Genomic DNA, 20,161 nt, shown 5'->3' with positions numbered 1-20,161 from the left:
ATAACTTGGAGATGTCCTCAATAAGCAATATATTTATTTCTTGTGTGGCTGTGTGATTGGAAAGGCTAGAATGAAATCAGCACGTATCACCAAGAGCAAGGAAGGAAACGGAAGGAACATATAGTGTATTATTATTCAAATGAAACAATATATGAAGAATGGCTTTGTTTATAAAAGAATATTTTGTTGTAAAGAGGAAAAAATAGACTTGTTTGTTTACCGTTTATGTCCTCATCTGTTCTGCTTCCTCAAAGCTTATAAAACCTTGCAATCAAAGTCCGAATATAACTGCAAAGAGGCTCAGTGCAATTGTTGGACAGAGTCGACTATTTATGTTTCAGATAGAGTATAAACTCAATAAACCTCTTTATTACCCTCAACTTTCCTTGTAAATTTAAATGGTCCAGTTGAAAAGATCGATCAAGGAAGACACTCGTGAAATTTGTTCTAATGCTCTCGCCCAAACGGATTATAAAATATTCTGGATCTTTATTTTCTGCTCTTACTGTATGTATATTTTTGCTCATGTTTACTGCAAACCAAGATAGAAAAATTAATAAATGTCATTTAAGGGAACTCAAACTTCCTTTCGCTTCTGCTTTGCTGTCATCGTTTCTTGTGTCCCTGGTGATTCATTACCAGTGGACAGACAATAATACTAGTGGACTTAATGGCAGTTTGAACCTTTCCACGGTGACTCATTATGAATCATGAGTGCCGCCTTTGCATGTAAGTGAAAAGAAGGCCAGTCGGTGTCAGAGCCAGCGACAGGTGGATTTAATCTAATGTAATCTCATTCACCATAATCCTCGCCGCCCACAGCACCAGTGGATGCCAAATGTCAAATGTTAGCACACATGCTGAAAAAGACAAACGGTCAGAACTAGAATAGGTCCCTGTTACCACATGGTATGATCATTTTGTAAAACTAGTAATAGTTTCTGCATTTATTTATTTTCACACAATTATTTAGAAGACAGGGATTTTCTGGAAATATAAACTGCACCCACCTGCACACACCACGGGTCAGAGGTTAATAATCATCTGGCTGATTTAACAGATGTTCATAATCACAAACACAATTTATTCCCAGAAAAAAAATAATAGGTTGGGCTTTTGCTCTTTTGCTTTAATATAGTCTGCCACCGACTGCTTGACAAGATTATAGGTGAAGTGTACTTCCGCTTGCTGACCTTCACTCAGCTCCTCGTGCTCTCTCTCTCTCTTTCTCTCTGTGCCTTCAAGCACTCTCCTTATCTTTCTTTTCTTCACCGCCTCTTCCTCAGAAAGAGGGAGTGCAGAGCAGGAAAGAGGAGAGAGACAGGATTACGTAGCATTAGAGGATTTTGCGGGTTTAAAATAGTTTGATCAAGAGTGGCACCGGTGACCGATGCATGCACTTGCTACTCTCTCTCTACTGCACTCATGCTATATTCCTAAATATTCTGTGGCACTGTGACATTTTGTTAACAGTTGAATTATAACACCAAATGTGGTTTTACGGATGTGGGTTCAAAACCCGGTTCATGGAGCCACCGTACCAAGATAGTGGAAAATGTGTCAATTTAAGAGTGTAACACAGAGCAGATTATGTTCACCAAGGATCAGCGTGCAGCAGAGCACTGCAACCTCTGCTGGTTAGTGGATAACATTACACATCAGTTCAGTGGCATTTAAATGTCAAGTTATTAAAGCACTGGACCAGACTATGTTGGAAAATCAGCAACCGCATCGTCTCTTGTAAGATTTTTAATCGTTCAGAACATGATATAAAAACGTTCAGCGTATCTGTATGAGTACTCCACGCAACAGTTACTTTGAGGCACTGCATTGTCTTACAATTGTTTTGTGTAATACCGCTTTATTCAGGACAGATTGGTCCCTCTGAAGGCAAATCATCTAGACCTATGAGGTAGCACATGAAATCACCAGGCACTGACTACTTTCAAAACAGTAGTTATTTTCAGTATAGGAAACACAAGAAAATGGCCGATCACGTCGGTGGGAGCAGGCACATAACGCGAACATTCCGATCTAATTCAATAAAAAAAATTACCTCCCCTGTGACATGTGTACAGTGGATGATTATATTCATGTTACTGCTTAAATAATTCACAGCTTAAATACATTATCAGCTGCCTTAAAATGCCTCTAAGGTGAGGAAAAGTCAAGGCATTAGCTCTTAAAATCTTATAAGGAATGTCAAACTAACACTGACTCTCGTATTTGTTGATTGTTGACACAGCACTTTGGTTGGAAGAAAAATATATGGCACATATAAATTTTAGGTGAAAAAAAACTCCAGTTCATTCATGTTTCCTTGAGTATTCTACACCTCCTTTGCGTAGCGTATACAACGCCATGTTGGTCGAATGTGTGATGCCACATGATTATCATGAGGACAGTGCAAAACATGGTAAACATCCATTCTGGTGGTCCTCTTTTTTTCTTTTTTTTTATGGCAAGTCCAGCATGCCATTTTCCTCCAGGGCTTCTTGTGTCCTGTCGTAAACCTCGCCAATGGCCCGCACCACTCTGTTCAACAGAAAACTAAACTCCTCCTGGTTTTGCACACACACCAGCCTAAAAAAGAAAGTCCGCTCTGGCATGGCGATGAAGGCCAGTTCAGCTGCCCTGCGCACGAACCAGGTGTGGTGGTTTGCAAGGGTGCTCTGGTAGGCCTCACGGCACAGCTCTGACGGGCTCCTGAGTCTGCCGGCCTCTGGTGTCTCACCCAGCTTCTCCAGGAAGAGCTTCAGCCAAAGCAGGGCGCGATGTAGGCGCAAGAGAGTCCGGGATCCAGAATCTGTCTGATGGTGGAAGTCCACGATGCCTCGTTCCAACTCCATCGAGATCATGGAGCGCACAGAGTGGTAAGCTCCAGTGTGGTGTGAGACCTCTAAAGTATTCTTTGTCCCAACTTCTGTGTTAACAGAGTTTATTGAGTTTAAATCTGGCCCCAGCTCTCCCTCAGGTTCCTTTTCCAACAGGGCCAGTTGGCGGATTATAGAGGTCTTACTCTCTATTTCTTGAGATATCAGCCCCACCATTGGTCCCAGAGCCTCCATGAACCTGGAGGAGTAAAGCAAAATGAATCAGCTTACAGAGTCCAGGTAATACATTAAACCATTATTTATTTCATTCTTTCTTTTGGCTGTGAATGAATCTATTTCTCTCACTGTACTCCTGCTTTATCTGAGGATCTTACTTCACAAGCTCATCCCAGCTGGACAGATATGGCTGCAGCAATACGTCAGAAGTGTAGGCCGATGCGGACAGCAGTTCAGAGAGCAGCTTTGACACCTGGAAGGTCTGACCAGGGCACCCGTCCAGGAGTAGCGAACCCTCAGCCCCATTAGCCCCACTGCTATTGGACAGCTGGTTAAGCTGATAGTGGGGGGGATGGGATGTGTGTGAATGTGAGGGCAATCAACAGAGAGACAAAAGGAAGGACGGAGGCTGATGAGATTCATTCAAACTGCCCATCTGCTTCACAAAATCATTCTTGTAATGTGCAGGCAATGGGACCATCTTACCTTATTTACTTGATTATAACCTTTTAAACAAGAATCCCAGTGATGATCCAAACCTCCCTCTGGAGTGGGATGTTGTAAAGAACAAGAGAAAGTCTTACAGTTAGTTTTTTACATATCAAACATCACAAGTCAATTATTGACACTCTCCTCAAGGAAATATTTGACTCTTCCACTGCTATAAGCGACACTTGCTAGACAGGATATCAGTAGTCGTGTTTGTCTTCTGTTTGCTGCTGAGAAACTAGTCTGTGGTGAGTTTTTTAAGCTCTGTTGTCTTAAAACAATAATGTAAATGCAGGGTTGAGTAAACTATAACTGTAGTGTTGTTAACCTGGCAGCTAAAAATGAGATATCCCTTTAAGCGTCGAGGAAAAATTAAGGCTCAGGTCAAAATTCGCTGTATGTTTGTTCAACAGCCGCTTTCACACTGTTGTTTCAATACACAGAAATATTACGTAAAGCTGCTTGAAATTACATTTGAGGATAATTGTTCATGAGCAATTATCTGACAGCTGTGTTGTCACGTTAATATGAAACTGACTGGGGAAAGGAAAGCTCTGTGTTTGAGTTTAAAGTATACTTTACATGACATATTTTACATTGCACTTGCATTGCATTTGACTTTAAAAAACTATCATGGTGATAAATGACAGCAGTCAGGTACTACACTGAAATGCTTGTTTTATGTACATTTGTCTGACAGTGCTTCCATATGTTTACTTAAGTGAGGCCTGGAATCTAGGACTTGTATTTGCAATCCAGTATTTTAAAGTCGTTGTACTGCTTCTTTTACTGAAGTAAAATTTCTGAGTACTTCTTCCAACACTCCCCATGTATAAAGACAAGTGTTCACATGACTGCAAATAACATTCTTCTGAGTTTTAATCCATTTTAATCTTATTTCAGCCTTTAACAAAGAAAACCCTGTGATCTTAATTGTTGCCCTCAGCCTGCATCATGTGTTTAAGTTGCTGGTGTCAGTTTTGGGCCCTAAAGGTTTCACATGCCATAAGAACCATACAGGAAATCATTATGTTCTATGAATGGATGAAGTTAAGCTGTTGTTGTTGTTAAAATAGGGTTCTTCAAACTCAAGTCTTAGTGTTTAGTTTATGATCCAGTGTGAATGCATGGGTTCCTCTGGTTCCCATACATTCAAACAAACGTCAGAAAAGGGTCATGAACTTGTTCAGCGCAGCTGTGGTATGTAAGCATGAGGAAAGTCAAACTATGCTACAGTTTCATATTTGAAGGCGTTCCTTCAGAGGTCCCTCTGGGTCTCTGTTTCACACATTAGGGACCACCGGCAACAAGCAGGTTTTAAATCAGCAGAAACATCCCAAAACATTCAGCAGAACTTCAGAGCTACTAAAACACCATGCCCACCTGACAGCTGTCAAAAATGTCTTTCCAACTTGACAGTGGCCTTATACCAAAAACGTCAAGAGTGATGTAAAGACCTCCACAAGGAAGAATCTAAATTTAAGTTTCCTAACAGACTTACTGCAGGGCTACAGAGGTGGCTGGTCACGCTTCCTTCTGAAAAACCAGCACCACAAATGTGAATTTAATCCCGACTGGAAAAAGAGATCACATGGGCTCAGTTTTTTTTTGAATGGGCATTTCTCTTTATGAAAGAACTCTTTTAGTAACTACTTTCATTTATGGAGAATGATTTTATTGGAAGCGAAACATAGACTATTTATTAAAACCTGTTTGGTGAAGTTATAGATTATAGACGTCCAGACAAGATCACTTCCCAAGAAAGGTTGAAAACAGAAGATGTAGTTGCAGAAGTCTATATTTAGACAATATTTTATCTGATCTGACTGAAGAACAGTCGATTGTAGAATCCAACAACCCACTAACGTGTCAGATCCCACACACAAACATTTCTGTGACATGAAAAATGTCTTGATCATGAAGAATATGCAGACAGTGGTGCGACCACCATGCTGCAGCCACCACGCCATGTGACACATTCCTGATCTGGAGCAAATGCATTTCAAACAAGGGAGGGCTTGTATAGATTAATAGTACAACGCACAGAGCCCACACATATACACACACATACGCACTACTACTCACGTAGCCAGAGCGAGCCAAGGAACAGCAGCAGGACCACGATCGCTGCAGCAGCCTTGCCTTTTACACCCATGCTGAATTCCAGTTTGGGGTCTGCTAGTCCACCTCTGCCCCTTCTCTGTGTCTTTTACCTTTTAATTCCTCCGTGTCTCACATGGGTGCTTGTCCCCTTGCACTGGCTGTCACCTAAATTACCCTCTACCAGACCTTTGCCTCTGACCCCCCCTCTGCTCCCAAATCCTTCATACTCCTCCCCAAAACTTCAAATAAAAAGTTCAGTCCTGCATGCTGCCTCTATCAATGTCTTTTCTGCGTCTTTAAGCAGCAGTTTTCCCTCATCACACGCTCTGGTCTGTTGCTGCTCTTTGGCTTTCTAGAGCCTCCGGCTTCGTTCTGTCCTGCCTTTGTCTGACTTTAGAGCTGCTGTCTCTTGTTGTATTGCTCAATCTGAGAGTCCAGAGATCATCTGAGTGCAGCCACTAGCTGATAAAGCAGAGCCAACGCAGCATGTCCGCCAGTTACCTCCTTCCTCCAGATTCATCTTCTATATATGCACTATATTCCCGGTCAGCTCGAGTAAACACTTGCTGCCTCGCCTCGCCTCTCCTCCTTCCACCCACCCCCCTCCCTCTTCCCTCCTCCCCCTTCTCTCCCTCTCTCTTTTTTCCCTCTCTCTCTCTCTTGCTCTATAACTCATTCACACACACACACACAATTAATAGCACCCCCATACCTACTCCCAAGTCCACCAACACTCAACAGACACATTTGCACTAGTATGGATACATTTGCACTATTGTTTACTGTTTTAAGACGCTGCTCTATGCGACTGTACTACATTCATTTGTGCACTACTGTGTACTTTTAGTGTATTTTATTGTGTTTTGCTGCTGTAGTTTTTATCTTTATGCTACTAAAGTTGTTATTTGTATTGCTTCTGAATGAAGAGAGCTGCTAACTGTATTTCATTGTTTTTCATCTGACAATGACAATAAAACTTCTTATTTTATTATTCTTACTGTGACCACCACACAATAAAGCAGTGCCGACACACTTTAAACATGTTAGTTTGCACTGTCGTGAATAATTAATCCTCGTGTTAAAGTCATGACAGCCTTGAGTAAATCCGTGGTATTGATTTGTGACCACCAATTCTCCGTTTGGAGGTTGAAGATGTGATACCAAATCCATGTTTGCCAATCAGTAACAATGTCTAACTAAGCTTATCCTTGCTGAGATGGCAAAAGGGACAAGGATGTTGTGCTAATTTAATTCTAGGTATAACAAAGATCCATAGCTTTAACAGACATAGTGGAAGCCAACAAAATGACTATATGGGAAAAATGGTGCCCTATCTTTTACATAGGTTGATTTAGATTCTGTAGCTAAATGTATTTGGACTTTGGAATGCAGATTATTTAATGATTACTGAAGTCTAAAGTCTGCAGTTAAACAGGAGGGATGAGGGTGTTTCTATGATTATCACCCCTGATAGTACTAATCATGGAAATTCCAGTGATTTGTTCCTATCAGTGGGGTTGCTGTTGTATCTATGGGGGGAGGTGAACAGACGTTGAACTCAGCGTTCAAGCCAGACCACATGTGTGCTCATGAAGAGGGACTTCACAATTGTATTTTTCTGCGGAGGAGCGGGAAAACAGTGAAAGCAGGGGCATTCATTTCCTGGGAGGGGGCAGGTCACGGGGCTTGTATTCTGTGCAGCCAATGGGGACAATTCATTCTGAAAAAGGCAGCAACTGACAAGGGGAGGCAGAATCCCTGGGAAAATGCTTGACCCATTCAAAAAAAAGCTGAACTATTAAAGTTCTCACAGCTTGTTCTCTTTAATTCAGCATTTAGATGCAAGAACATAGTTTAAACAGATACATGTTGTAGTTCTTTATTTAGTTGTTTTTCGAGACAAATTTTTAACATGTGTGCAAATGTTAAGAAGACACATTGTGTCACTGACTGAGTGTGTTTATGCATGGAGGTTCAGCAGAGCTTCAAAGGGGTATTTTTGATACAACCACATTGGAATTTTCCACTGAAGTTGCTGGGCAGCATTTCTGGGCTGAGAACACATCTGGAGAGACAAAGCATTTAACCACAGCACCGGAACTACTTCCACTGTGGTTGTTAGAATTGTTCCACAAATGTTCACATTTAAACAGAGACCTCCCAAGCTGGGTGACTGAATGTAATGACAGAACACATTTAAAAGCAAATGAGAAAATGATGCATGATGGTTATTGAATTTTCAGTTCAGTCTTCTAATGGCTTTTGGACTGAGGTTTGTCTGATGCTTCAGATGTCTGTTTGCAACAGACACTCAGAATTTCATTTGAATCCATTAACCAATGATTAAATGGGAGAAATGAAGGGCATTTGTAAAAAACCCTTTTTAATGTAAGCAATTACTGCTATGGCTTTAAGTGTTATTGTAACTCTCATCATGGATGCACAGCCGGCACTGCCTATTTACAAAAAATAATAAAACGTTGGTCCAACCACTTTGACTGTACAATGGTCTGAACCCCCAGCTTCACTGGACATGGCTATATTTATAACATTAGCTATAAAAACAGTTGTCCTGGCCCGTCTGACATTTAGTAGGTACCGCTGATCTCTGTGTCAGTTATTTTAAAGAATTGATGAATGGCGGATATGACTGAATGATTCTTGGCGTTAGCTGTACAGAAGAAGGAAGAAAAAGCAAACACTGTACTTGCCCAAATGGTTGCTGAAGAAAAATCATTGTCCTAACCTAAACATATTGGTAGAGGGCTTCTCTATCTTCTCTGTCTTCAAAAAATACTGTCGCCTTTTGTTTGTTGTTTACTGTTTCTGTGAGGCAGCTCTGCTCTGGGGGTGGACGGATGGCCCGGACAGCTCCAGACCTTCTTCTGTCACTGGGCTCTGAGTGTGAGACACACAATCTGCCTTCTGGAGGCTCCAGTTACCTTAAAGAAGCTCATCTCTGTTTCCCTAACTGTATATTTAGAAGTATATCACATACTGTGCAACTCACATGGCACATTCCAAAAGTCAGTCTGTTGCCCTTGTCAGAGCAGAGAGACGCGACTTATATTACTCACAGCACTGATTAGAATGGCAAATCTCTACATTTGAACCGAAGTAGTAAAACATCCTGAGCATAACTCATTGTAGTGTGAGCTGTGGAAATCAGAAAAGTTAGATGACTTATCTCAGTGCAGATCCCGGTCTCAGTCTCCATGGTTTAATATGTTTTATGAGCATTGTCTGCCTCCAGCACTCTAACCCCAGCAGTCAGCAGACAATCTCTCACTACCGGAGTCCTTCACTTAAAGGGCCTGCAGTATGTATTAATACCCTAGAGACATAGCAGAGCTTGAGCACAGCCAATCACCTGTTTACCTTACTGCATCCCCGTGGGTTATATATGTCACATTGTTTTCTCCAAACAAATGCAGGCCCAGTAGGCGGTACGGATAAATACAGACAGACAAGCGCATGACAAACATGCAGACTCAGTATCACCTAGCGCTGGCACCACCGCATTTGTTGTCTAATATTGTAGTTGTTGACTAATGATCATCATGATGATTATTGTGGGTGACCGGAGTGTGACTTGACGTCCTGGTTTAGTGCGTCCAGCTGCTGTGTAACCTGAGCCGGGCATAGCGGCAGCCGGAGTGGGCGACAGTCAGGGTGTTTGGTGGGGGGGATTAAGGGCTCTTCCTCTGTGTCTTTACTCTCGCTCCCTTTCTTTCTCTCAGACTTTATATTTAAATATAGTGCAGTGCAGTACGGTGCACGGCAGTGGAGAGGTCTTGGAACATGATGGCAGCACGACAGCTCTGGATATGTTTTGGAGTTGGAACCATTCTCGGGACTTTAATGGGTCTGGGTAAGTGGCGCAGTGGCAAACTTTTGGCACATCCTCTCTGACAGGCAGGCAGTCGTCTTATCAAGATAACGTCCATAATGCCGTCTGCCTGTCATGTGCAGGCAGAGGATCAGTGCTCAGAGACTACTCTAAAAGTCTTGCATTGGTGATTGGCAGAGTAAAGAAAACTTTCTTTACTGACCTCATGAAAACATGTTAAACTAACTTTAACACATTGCTGTAAAACATCAAATTTGAATAGACATAGTTTTTAATCAATTATTTTTCTCCTTCTGTTCTTCTTCACTGCTCAGTAATAGATAGGTATTTTTGATTTCCATCAATAATTATTCTATGCTTATTGTCTGATTAGGTCTTTTGCACACATACAGTATGTGCACTAGACCATGCTCTTAATTTATAGACTTGCATAGCTGTTTTAAAATTTGGTGAATAATACAAAAGATGAGCAAAGCATTTTGTCCCCGCCCATGTATATTTAATGCATTTATACACACTGATTTTCATAAGAGTTATCTGTTCCATAAAGCAATGCAATCAGATGAAGTAGATCCTTTGTGCTTTGTTATGAGAACAATACTGTCGCAGTACTGTAAAGATGATTTGCACCGATGCCACAAAGGAGTAACAGGGGCCAGAAATTTGCTTTGGAAGCAAAACTGACAATCTGGACATGATGGAAGTCTTAAAAATGTGATCTGGAGTGCTTAGTGTCTACTCTACACGGTATGGAAAGGTATGGCCAGTTTTTCACAGCAGTTGGTGGACAATGCTCCTTGAGTTCACCTCCTTGAACGAGGTCGTTAAAGTATTTAAAAAATTCCCTATGACGAGACGTTGGATTACACATGAGTCATCATGACATGTAGACAGTAAAGCAAACATTACTTTCTTAATGACATAACCATAGGAATATTGCAGTCAAACTGACATCATCACAGCTACCATTTGGCCTCTACACACTGACAGCTTACAATCTGGGTAGTGAGTCAAACTCAGTCCCGCGCTCTGCTCCTCCTAAAGCCTTTATCTGTCTTTTATGATTACAACGCGATGGGGCACCTGACTGATAACAGGGCTGAGATGCTGGGCTGGTCTCCTGTCAAAAGGATGCTTATTGGCACATGGAACAGACACTTTCTTCTTCTCTCTTTTTGTCAACCCCATGAAAATTGTGTCTCATGCATAAAATGATGACATGAAGATGAGTGCATTGGACAGTAGGAGGCGGTCAGCTGAGGTGAGCTTGGTTTACACTTGTCAAACAGTAATGTTACAATGTTTACCTGTTGGTATCACCATAATGTCACATGCCTTCTTATCGCTGAATTAATAAAAAGGTCAGACAAATCACAGAGACGTACACACAAAAAAAAATGTGTCCCTCCACAGGTAAATAAAGGGCAAATAGATCACTGAATTTGAACAATGACTTAAGCACTCCAGATCACATTTTTAAAACTTCATCAGGAGAGTGATGACGATAAAACTGGGCAAAGGCAAGTCTCTGGTTTCACATCACTCTCGTGTGTCAGTTACAGGAAGGGATGAGGTCAAAGTACTCTCAACAAATATAAACTGCACTTTGCATCCTCATGTTGACGTAACTGACTCTACTAAGTTGACTGAATGAACTGTAATTAAAGGTTTAGTGTGTACTGTACAACTCAGCATTGCTTTAATCTTTGCATCTTATTTTTAGTTACAAATAATATCCTGTACGGAAGAACTATGTGTGTTTTCCTGATCATATCAGAGGAAAACAGTGTTACAAACTAAAGTTGGCCTACAGGGTTTAGAGCAGTGTTGCAGGATTTTACAACACAAACTGCTGCATTTTCACGTTCAGTTTTTTATAGTTACATTTGTTGTGTTGTGTGCTCCTTTGTGTGTCCAGTGAAACATTTAACAGTACTTAATCATTAAAACTGACAACAGCCTTGCACTGTATATTCTAACATGGTATTTAATTAAATACATTTAGTGGCCCTAACTTAGTTCTTGTCAACTTGTTAGTTGGTACACTTACTAAAAATAGGGTTGCAGAGATTTGGGACCAAACAACTGGACAAACTCATTGTTTTTAAGTTCAAACCCCTTAGAAAAAGTATGTTTTTGGATAAAGAGCTTTTTTTTCCAACATTTGGACATGCACAGATCCATCCACTTCTAGTTGCCACCCTTTTACTTAGTTTCATTCAAGCTTTGAGGAAAAATTACAAATTTATTAAGAGAACTGAGTGACTAGCAAGAGTGTTTTTAATGAATTTATTTTATGTCATGTTAAATTACTTCACTAACAAACTGTAGTGGGAGTTGACGTCTGCCCCGCCCACGAACAACTAAACAAAGTGTTTAAGTGTTTCTGTTCAGGAAAATAATGAGTTAAATGTTCTACAACAGTTACTAAGTGATTGTTTCTGTTCTGAGTTTGTTGGTTGGAGCGTTGACATCCAGGCCATGTTGACAAGGCAGTATCGCTGTGAAAAAAACAAACATGTATTTCTGTACGGCTATCTCGGGGTCATGCCGGTGAATCGGTGGTTAACTCGTTCCATTTTATGGTTTGAATCACTCAATAAAATGAAGCGCTTCATTTGAGTCATTGACCGGAACCGCTCACACGAGCCAATTCAGCCGAGTCACAGGAGTACGCGGTCTTTTCGTGAGTCTGTCTCCTTTTGTGTGCCTATTAGCAGCCAAAGGGCTCACAGAATCCCTGTTAATGGCGACTTTGGTAACTCGAGAACTGACCAGTTCTTATAAGGTTGAAGAGGCACAAGAAGTACAACTGGATCGCTGTCCTCTGTCACAGCTGGTGGTGACTGTGCTGTTGAAGATGACCTTCATTGTGGTACAGAGTGGTTGTACCTCCAGTTCATCTCACTGCATTGCCATTGGAGCCGTCTATATATTTAATTGCAATATCCTACTGATTTATGCTGCACTCCTGATCTGTTGGGGTGCAATGGTATGTCAAGTAGTATACTCTAGGTACTGAGTCGATTATTATGTGTAATATGTGGTGAAAGTCGTCTAGTCTAGCCGACTAGTAACCAACAACGTCACTAATAGAAACACAGTACAAAGTAACACTTTGCAACAATTAAATCTACATTATTGACCTGAATATTGTAGCGTAGACACTTCTAATATGCAGGCTCTCACAAGCTCTACCATAACTTCCATGTCTTGCATGGCACATTCACTGACATTAAGGACAAAATAAAATCACGCTCTACAACCACGGCAACAATGTAAACAAATCAAACACAACAGAACTGAACATAAGCACATGAGCTTATCAATACTGTGCGCTGCAGATATGTATAGCCTATATAATACGGAACCATCAGTGGCATTTAATATTACTTCAAAGCGTGTTGTAAGCTGGGATAGTGTAGCCGGGTTAAAAAAATGTGGTATTTCTCTGGAGTCTTCCCCGTGTATAGCAGCTAAAGGTCTAATAACTTCAGACAATGAAATTCACCAGTAAATTGTTGATGTGCAACTTCCTTCTCTCTGTTACCTCAGGGCATTTGATGAAATTGTTAACTGACTGCTGTCGAGAGGATTTGGACCGTTCCTTTGCTAGAGGAAGACTTTTCAGATGAGTTGTTTTTGCATTAGAACCTTTGTTGTATTTCCAGACAGACTTACATATTTTGCATGACACGGTAGAATGGGCTTCATCTGTAGTGAAGTATTTCCACACACTTGAAGGCTGCTGCTATTTGGCTGCGATGACCCACTAGGCTCCTCACCTGTCTTCTTGGAGGTGTCAGTCAGTGTTGCCAGGTGGGAAATGAAACAATATCGTACCGTCGCTTTAGGATTAAATAACATATGTACAAAAACAACTTGCATGGAACTGCAAAAGCCTATGGTATAGACATGGAAGCTTGGCCTTTTGAATGAAACAACTGTTTTATTCGTTGTCAATCAAATGGCAAACTATGGTCCTATCGTATAGGCCCTGAAACTATCGTATAAATACGATAATTATCTCATATCTGGCAACAATGGTGTTAGTGTTGTTATTGCCACGTGATCGGTGACTAGTCGACATGATGCTTAAAGTGTCATGGTGCATTAGTGAATTCAACTAATTGGCTAGTTGACTAGCCTGTACAATCGCTAGAGGATGCTAAAGTAAATTAATAAAACAAACTCAAAAAAATGACGTTAGTTGTACTAGTAGTAATTAAGTAGTACTTAAACTAAAAAACTTAGCTCTAATTCACCATGTTAGGTTTATTTTACTTTGTTTTTTGAGGCAATGAGTTTTAAATCGTCCCTTGGGTACAGTACAGCTCAAAACAATGTGATGTATTTCTGCTTGATTGGACATGGCAGACCCAATGATGAACCGCCCATGGGGGATGACATCTTTACTACTGTTGCTGTGTATGTTACTTACATTTTTGACAAATGATGATTATTGTAGATGTCCCAAGTGTGACTTGAAGTCCCAGTTTAGAGTTTCCCAGCTGCTGTGTAATCTGAGCTATGGATAGCGACAGCTGGGAGGGAAGAGGCAAGGGTTGGAAATAACCTCTAGACTCTCTTGAACTTTATTCAGAAATGTGGTGTAGTAATGGAGTACACTGCCACTGTCACTGTCTGTAGACCTGGCAAATCATCCTGCATTTGTTCACCACTCTATCCTGTGGTTGATGTTTTTCTTGGGCACGTGTGAAAACATACCACCCAAATTTAGTTCAAAGATACTATATGTTTAGAGATGTATTTAAAATTCAAAAGCACATGTACATGCACGCAGAACACATATATGATAAACACATCATAAACACAATATATCTGAAAAAAAATACAACATTATGTTGATATGGTTTGGAGGTATGTTCACAGTTTATCAGCATAACCATAGTCATTTGAGAGTACTGATATCCATGTATACAAATTAACTCCGGCAAACTTACCATGATGCAAAAGACATTTTAAATATGCAATCACATAGCAGCAAACAGTTTAATGCTCCTATGCTCTTGATTCATCATCAATCTTTCATGTAATATCATCAGCTCCATCTTGTATCACGGCCAGATTCTACATGTACGCATGTACATGTATGTTCTCCATGTACATGTATGTTCTCCATGTACATGTATGTCAGACGTATAAATCTATGACAGATGTATGTTTATCTCGTTCCTCCTGTCTTCTCTCCTCTCTCTTTTCCTGTCTCTAGCATTTGGCCTCGGCCTCAAGCATATGGGTCCCTCCATATGAGCTGGGTTCTGCTCATGGTTTCTTTCTGTTAAAAGGGAGTTGTTCTTCCCACTGTTGTCTTTGTGCTTGCTCTGGGTTTTATAAAGCTATAAAGATAAAGTTATTGACGCGCTATAAATAAAAGTGAAATGAACTGAATGGAACTGAACTGAATAACTGTAATTAATAACTGATTTACTGAAGTGCTGGACTTTGCTTGAGTAGTAGTTGAGTCACTTTCAGCTCAACTACATTTCAGACTGGATTGTTGGGCTTTACACTGCACAAAAAAGTGAATAATATGACAAACCGTTAAAATACAACACATGTTTAAGATTGAATAAGTGGTTTCTGATGTCTACGACTTCCTTGCTAAAATGCTGTGTGCAACCAAGGTCACACTATAGATGTCACCAGAAATCAAAGATTAGATTAAATGTCAAAAAAATGAAAATAGATATAACTTTCCCATTGCTCTTCTCAAAACCAATCACATTTATCTGCTGTCCTTAATACATGATTTACATGATACAACAACATTTAGTCATTCAAACAACAGTAACACTGCTTACACACCAATGCTTCAGTATGACTGACTGAATGATGTCACGTACAAAAATATCAGTCAGAGGGACCAAACCAATAATTATATACCTTTGCTTAAGCAGTATCGTAGATGTTTCAGCCCTGGTAATATTAACCAGACCTAATTCCACACCTATACACTAATTCTCCCTCTATTTCTCATCTTTTCTGTCATGCAGTGCAATGTAATGAGGAGTCACAGCTGATCGGCGCCTTGTTCAAAGGCTACAACAAGAATATTCGCCCGGTGGTTCATCCCGAAGACAAGGTGCAGGTTCAGATCAAGCTGACCCTCACTAACCTTATCTCCCTGGTAAGAACTCTTCCTGTTTGTTCCACACAAAGCCTGACAGCACATACGAGCATTATATGAGCATTAGCAGAGGGTTTAAAAGCTCTGTATGGAAATGACACGTGACTCAAGTGCACCATGTTACCCACACGATGATCATTAATCATCAATATGTCCTGCATTTGGCGGTTCACCACGTGCACGATCAACATAGCTCAGACACTCATACTGCTCTTCCACTTGTTCCACAGAATGAAAAGGAGGAGACTCTTACAACCAATGTGTGGATTGAGATTGTAAGTTTTCCCTCTTTTGATTCATTTTGTTTTGTTTGTACAACTCCTGGCAAGACTTGACTAGCAGGAGGATCATTTTCCAAAGTCCCTCTCTCTCAGTCACTGATGACCTTTCTCTCAAATGTCATCTGCAGCAATGGACTGATTATCGCCTCACCTGGAACGCATCTGACTATTATGGCATTGATGTTATTCGTGTCCCATGCAATACTGTTTGGCTTCCGGACATAGTCCTTGAGAACAAGTAAGGCGAACACAAAGAGGAGTGAAATCCTGTATTTCTCATCATCTATGCTAGATTTAAGTTTGTGGTAACTCTTTCTGCTCTTCATCCTGTTTCTCTGCAGTATTGATGGCAAATTTGATGTGGCTTATTATGCCAATGTATTAATCAGCAGCAATGGGTGGATGTACTGGCTGCCTCCTGCTATCTATCGCAGCACTTGTGCCATCGAGATCACCTACTTCCCATTTGATTATCAAAACTGCACGCTAGCATTCAGGTGTGCTATGATACTTTCACCATGACAAATACGTATTCAGTCTGTAAATCCCAGTTCATGAGTTTGCCTCTATTCTTTCTATTCCACGTCCACTGCCACAACCCCAGATCTCAGACGTACAGTGCCAATGAAGTGGACCTCATCTTGGCTGTTGGTGAGACAGGAGAAACTATTGAGTGGGTAGACATCGACCCTGAGGCTTTCACAGGTATAGTACAACTGCATCCAGTACGCAGATATTCACAACACATAGCTGTTCTCCGGCTTATTATATTATCACCTTTAAGAGAATGGTGAGTGGGCCATTGTTCATCGCCCAGCCAGGAAGATGATCAACACTCGGTATTCACCAGAAGACCTGGAGTATCAGGAGATCACGTTCAATCTTGTCATTCAAAGGAAGCCCCTGTTCTACATCATCAACATCATCCTGCCTTGCTCCCTCATCTCCTCACTGGTCGTGTTGGCCTACTTCCTGCCTGCACAGGGTCAGTCAAGGCACTATTTCTAAATCTTTATGGCTCTTAAACACAAAAATTTAATATATTTGTTCAGAAAATGTTTTAGCTAAAGCCCTAACTGAAGACAGTTGGTGTTGTATTATAACTACCAGCCATTGCATAAAAATGTAACGTAGCATTACATGCTGCACAGAAGTTGTGCCTCCTAAGTCTCTGTTGTCCCATTCACAGCTGGAGGACAGAAACTGACAGTGTCCATTTCTGTCTTGCTGGCTCAGACTGTCTTCCTGTTTCTTATTGCTCAGAAGGTCCCCGAGACCTCTCTCTCTGTCCCTCTCATTGGCAAGTAAGTCAGTGTCTGTTCTCTGCTGCCCTCTGCTGGGTTTGTTTTTCTTTGGTCCAAACACCTTGAGTCTCCTCTTCAACGCCCATCTTCTCTCATGTCTTCCTCAGGTACCTGATCTTTGTTATGTGCGTCACTACTCTCATTGCTACTAATCAAATTGTTGTGCTGAACTTCTCGCTGCGCAGCCCCAGCACTCATACTATGTCCCATACCATCAAACATGTAAGTGCACCCCATCCAGTTAAGCCGAATTTGTCTGTTCAAGAGTTTTTTGGGGGTTTTTTTTCTGTTAAGTGTCTACTGTTGACGTTTCTGCCTCCTGCAGGTGTTCTTGGAAATGGTACCCCGCGCCTTGGGCATGTCCCCTCTGGTGGATGACAGTGAGGTGGCGACAGAGATGAACGGGTTGAGGGAGCGCCGGCGCAGCTCCTTTGGCCTCATGCAGAGGGCAGAGGAATATGTCCTGAAACAACCTCGCAGTGAAATGATGTTTGACAAACAAAGGGAGAGACATGGTCTCACACGATCTATTGGTAAGATATTTATTTTTGGAAGTGATGATCCAGTACAAAGTCCTCATTTGCTTGAATGTTGCAAGGAGAATGCATTCTTTTTTCCTTGAAAGAGTAAAAATGTAAAGGCCCACAAGGGAATCACTGCAATTTACCTTTGGTGTTGAATATGAATGGTTTATTTTGGTCTTTTCATCCTGGTTTAGTGGAAATGTGCCTCAGGTAGTTTTGCAGGAATCTGTCATCTAACTCTCAGTATCATCTTCCCCCCAGTGGACAACGTGGATATCAGCAGCACAGCCAACCTGTATAAGAGTCTGGCTCAAGCTGCACCAGAGATTAAACAATGTGTGGATGCCTGCAACTTCATCGCTGAGAGCACAAGGCAACAAAACAACATTGGATCTGTGAGTGTCAATTTAAATTTCAGTGTTAATGGGTGATTTTTTTACACATGATTCAGTCTCTCTTTTCCCTCTTTTTAATATTATTATTTTTTTTCTAATTACAGGAAATTGAAAGCTGGGTACTGATTGGGAAGATGATTGACAAGGTGTGTTTCTGGGCTGCCTTCTTCCTCTTCCTCATCGGCACAGTTGGGATATTCTTAACAGGACACGTCAACCGGGCCCCAGAACTTCCATTTCCTGGGGAGGATAAGAAATATGTACCGAGTTAAAAGTAAAACAAAAATCTGTGTTTTCTGTTATTTTCTCTTAAAACCTTTCCAGGTTAATTGCGCCTCATGCTGTCTGTAACGGTGAACAGTCTTGCTTTCTTAAAAGGCTAAAATTCAGATTTGATTTAAGTCTGTGTAGCAGGGCTTTGATAGCAGCAAATCTGTCTGTCTGTCCATATTCCCCGCGCTGATTTTATCAACATTTGTCAGGCGGCTGAGGGTTTTCACTGAAACTTGAAATTTCGTTCCATGTTTGTCAACTTGGACAAACGTGGATTTGGTGGAATTGGCTGATCAGGTCTAGTTAAAAAACGTCTTTACTACCATCAGAAGCGTCATATAATTTTTGTTTTAGTTTTAGTTTTATGATAAAAAATGCCTCAACTGTATGAGTTTAAGTTCAAACCTCAGGTCATAGGTGCATTGGGAGAAAAATGCTAAAGTCACTTGAGAGTAACTGAGTGTTTAATGTTACATGGAACTATAGATCAGGGCTGGACTGTGTTCATAAACAGAAGCAGAGAAAATTCATTGACTGATTTTATTTATATGTTGTGTGCTACTGTTTCCTGTCTTTCATTGGTTGATAAGAATTACCAGTTCATCACCTTGACTAACTGGGTATGTCTCCTTCCCTGTAGTATGTCTTACAGGAAGAACCTGTGCATGTAACAGCAACAACTCAGAATCAAAGCCTTATTCTTCTTACTATGACTTATTTATTGGAAAGTCTTGTTTAGGGTAGATGGGTCAGTGTGGTCTTGATATCATCATGCCATGTTTTTTAAATAAATACTTTATTTTGTCCATCATGACTTGTTCAATCAGTTTATTACAAAGTATGAGCTGTGCAGCATGACACATTAGGAAATATGTTGCATTGAGATATATTGGTTCTCATTGATGTGTACTTTCACTCTCCAGTGATCACACATTCAGTTATCTACTAGGTGTTGCCATGGTAGCTTTGAAAAAATCCAAAGTAAGTCCTTAAACTGAGCCATTTGTTGAGAAGGTTTTGCATGTAAGTACAGGATCCTCTATGCAACAGGAGCAGAAGTAACCTTAATATGCTGAATAGACTTACCGGTCTCTCAAAGGTCAGCGTTTCGTCTTCCATTGTCAGAGGTGCCCTTGTTTTACCTGCAACCATGTTCTAAGGTGCACATCATCTTTGCAGAGCTTGACGAATTCAAATATTAGAGGTCAGGTCAGCGGTAAAAGATTTTCAGCCACTTTAAAGCTGCAACTTAAGACTATGTGTAGTATTTACAGAAGATTATGTGATACCATTTAATTATTCTGATGGTATCCTATATTCAAATAGTTTTTATAGTGTTCTTTTGTAGAGATATCATCAAATCTCTCTCTCTCTATATATATATGTGTCCATGATTCTGCATTGTAACAGTCCCTAACACACCAAAGACCTGAAAATGTTTCATTCATCATTCAATTCAATTCAATTCAATTTTATTTATATAGCGTCAATAACAATACAAATCGTCTCAAGACGCTTTACCAGCAACAACTCAGAATCAAAGCCTTATTCTTCTAAGTCTTGGGCCCCCGTGCTCATTCAGTTAAGTATATTTTCAAGGTGTTATTTCAAGATTTGTGTTTCTTTATTGTCATTCTATTGTGTATACAATGAAAATTCAGGTGCACTTTCAGGTGTCTCTCTGTAAATACATATATTGAAAATATACTAAATGTAGAAATGTAAAAGTTAAAATCAATAC

General features: G+C 40.6%; 2 protein-coding genes across 2 annotated transcripts; one reads left to right on the top strand and one right to left on the bottom strand.

The window, feature by feature from the left end:
• Window positions 1-561: 561 nt before the first annotated feature.
• gltpd2b (glycolipid transfer protein domain containing 2b) lies at window positions 562-6,152 on the bottom strand. The gene is made up of 4 exons (XM_084564346.1): window positions 5,625-6,152; window positions 3,537-3,595; window positions 3,209-3,387; window positions 562-3,072 (listed from the first exon to the last, which is right to left on the bottom strand). Exons 1-4 carry the CDS (start codon window positions 5,692-5,694, stop codon window positions 2,457-2,459), a joined length of 924 nt encoding a protein of 307 aa, XP_084420472.1. The 5' UTR covers window positions 5,695-6,152; the 3' UTR covers window positions 562-2,456.
• A 2,895-nt stretch (window positions 6,153-9,047) lies between these two features.
• Window positions 9,048-19,703, top strand: chrne (cholinergic receptor, nicotinic, epsilon). The gene is made up of 12 exons (XM_084564855.1): window positions 9,048-9,513; window positions 15,510-15,643; window positions 15,874-15,918; window positions 16,053-16,162; window positions 16,266-16,421; window positions 16,529-16,629; window positions 16,709-16,909; window positions 17,114-17,228; window positions 17,336-17,450; window positions 17,554-17,761; window positions 18,014-18,147; window positions 18,252-19,703. Exons 1-12 carry the CDS (start codon window positions 9,444-9,446, stop codon window positions 18,417-18,419), a joined length of 1,557 nt encoding a protein of 518 aa, XP_084420981.1. The 5' UTR covers window positions 9,048-9,443; the 3' UTR covers window positions 18,420-19,703.
• The last annotated feature ends 458 nt before the right edge of the window (window positions 19,704-20,161 follow it).

The sequence above is a fragment of the Chelon labrosus genome (assembly GCF_963514085.1).
Source record: "Chelon labrosus genome assembly, chromosome: 17".
In the NCBI taxonomy this organism is placed as follows: Eukaryota; Metazoa; Chordata; class Actinopteri; order Mugiliformes; family Mugilidae; genus Chelon; species Chelon labrosus.
Note: the sequence above shows the minus strand (reverse complement) of the source record. Positions and strands in the feature narration are given on the sequence as shown.

What these genes read in the sequence shown, in the direction of transcription:
- gltpd2b (XM_084564346.1), bottom strand. Translation starts at nt 5,694, where the DNA reads ATGGGTGTAAAAGGCAAGGCTGCTGCAGCGATCGTGGTCCTGCTGCTG. An exon ending in CCTTGGCTCGCTCTGGCTAC is followed by an intron (nt 3,596 to 5,624) that starts GTGAGTAGTAGT and finishes ATCCCACTCCAG; the next exon opens with AGGGAGGTTTGGATCATCAC. An exon ending in AGCTGGGATGAGCTTGTGAA is followed by an intron (nt 3,073 to 3,208) that starts GTAAGATCCTCA and finishes TTACTCCTCCAG; the next exon opens with GTTCATGGAGGCTCTGGGAC.
- chrne (XM_084564855.1), top strand. Translation starts at nt 9,444, where the DNA reads ATGATGGCAGCACGACAGCTCTGGATATGTTTTGGAGTTGGAACCATT. An exon ending in TCTGTCCCTCTCATTGGCAA is followed by an intron (nt 17,229 to 17,335) that starts GTAAGTCAGTGT and finishes TGTCTTCCTCAG; the next exon opens with GTACCTGATCTTTGTTATGT. An exon ending in AACAAAACAACATTGGATCT is followed by an intron (nt 18,148 to 18,251) that starts GTGAGTGTCAAT and finishes TTCTAATTACAG; the next exon opens with GAAATTGAAAGCTGGGTACT.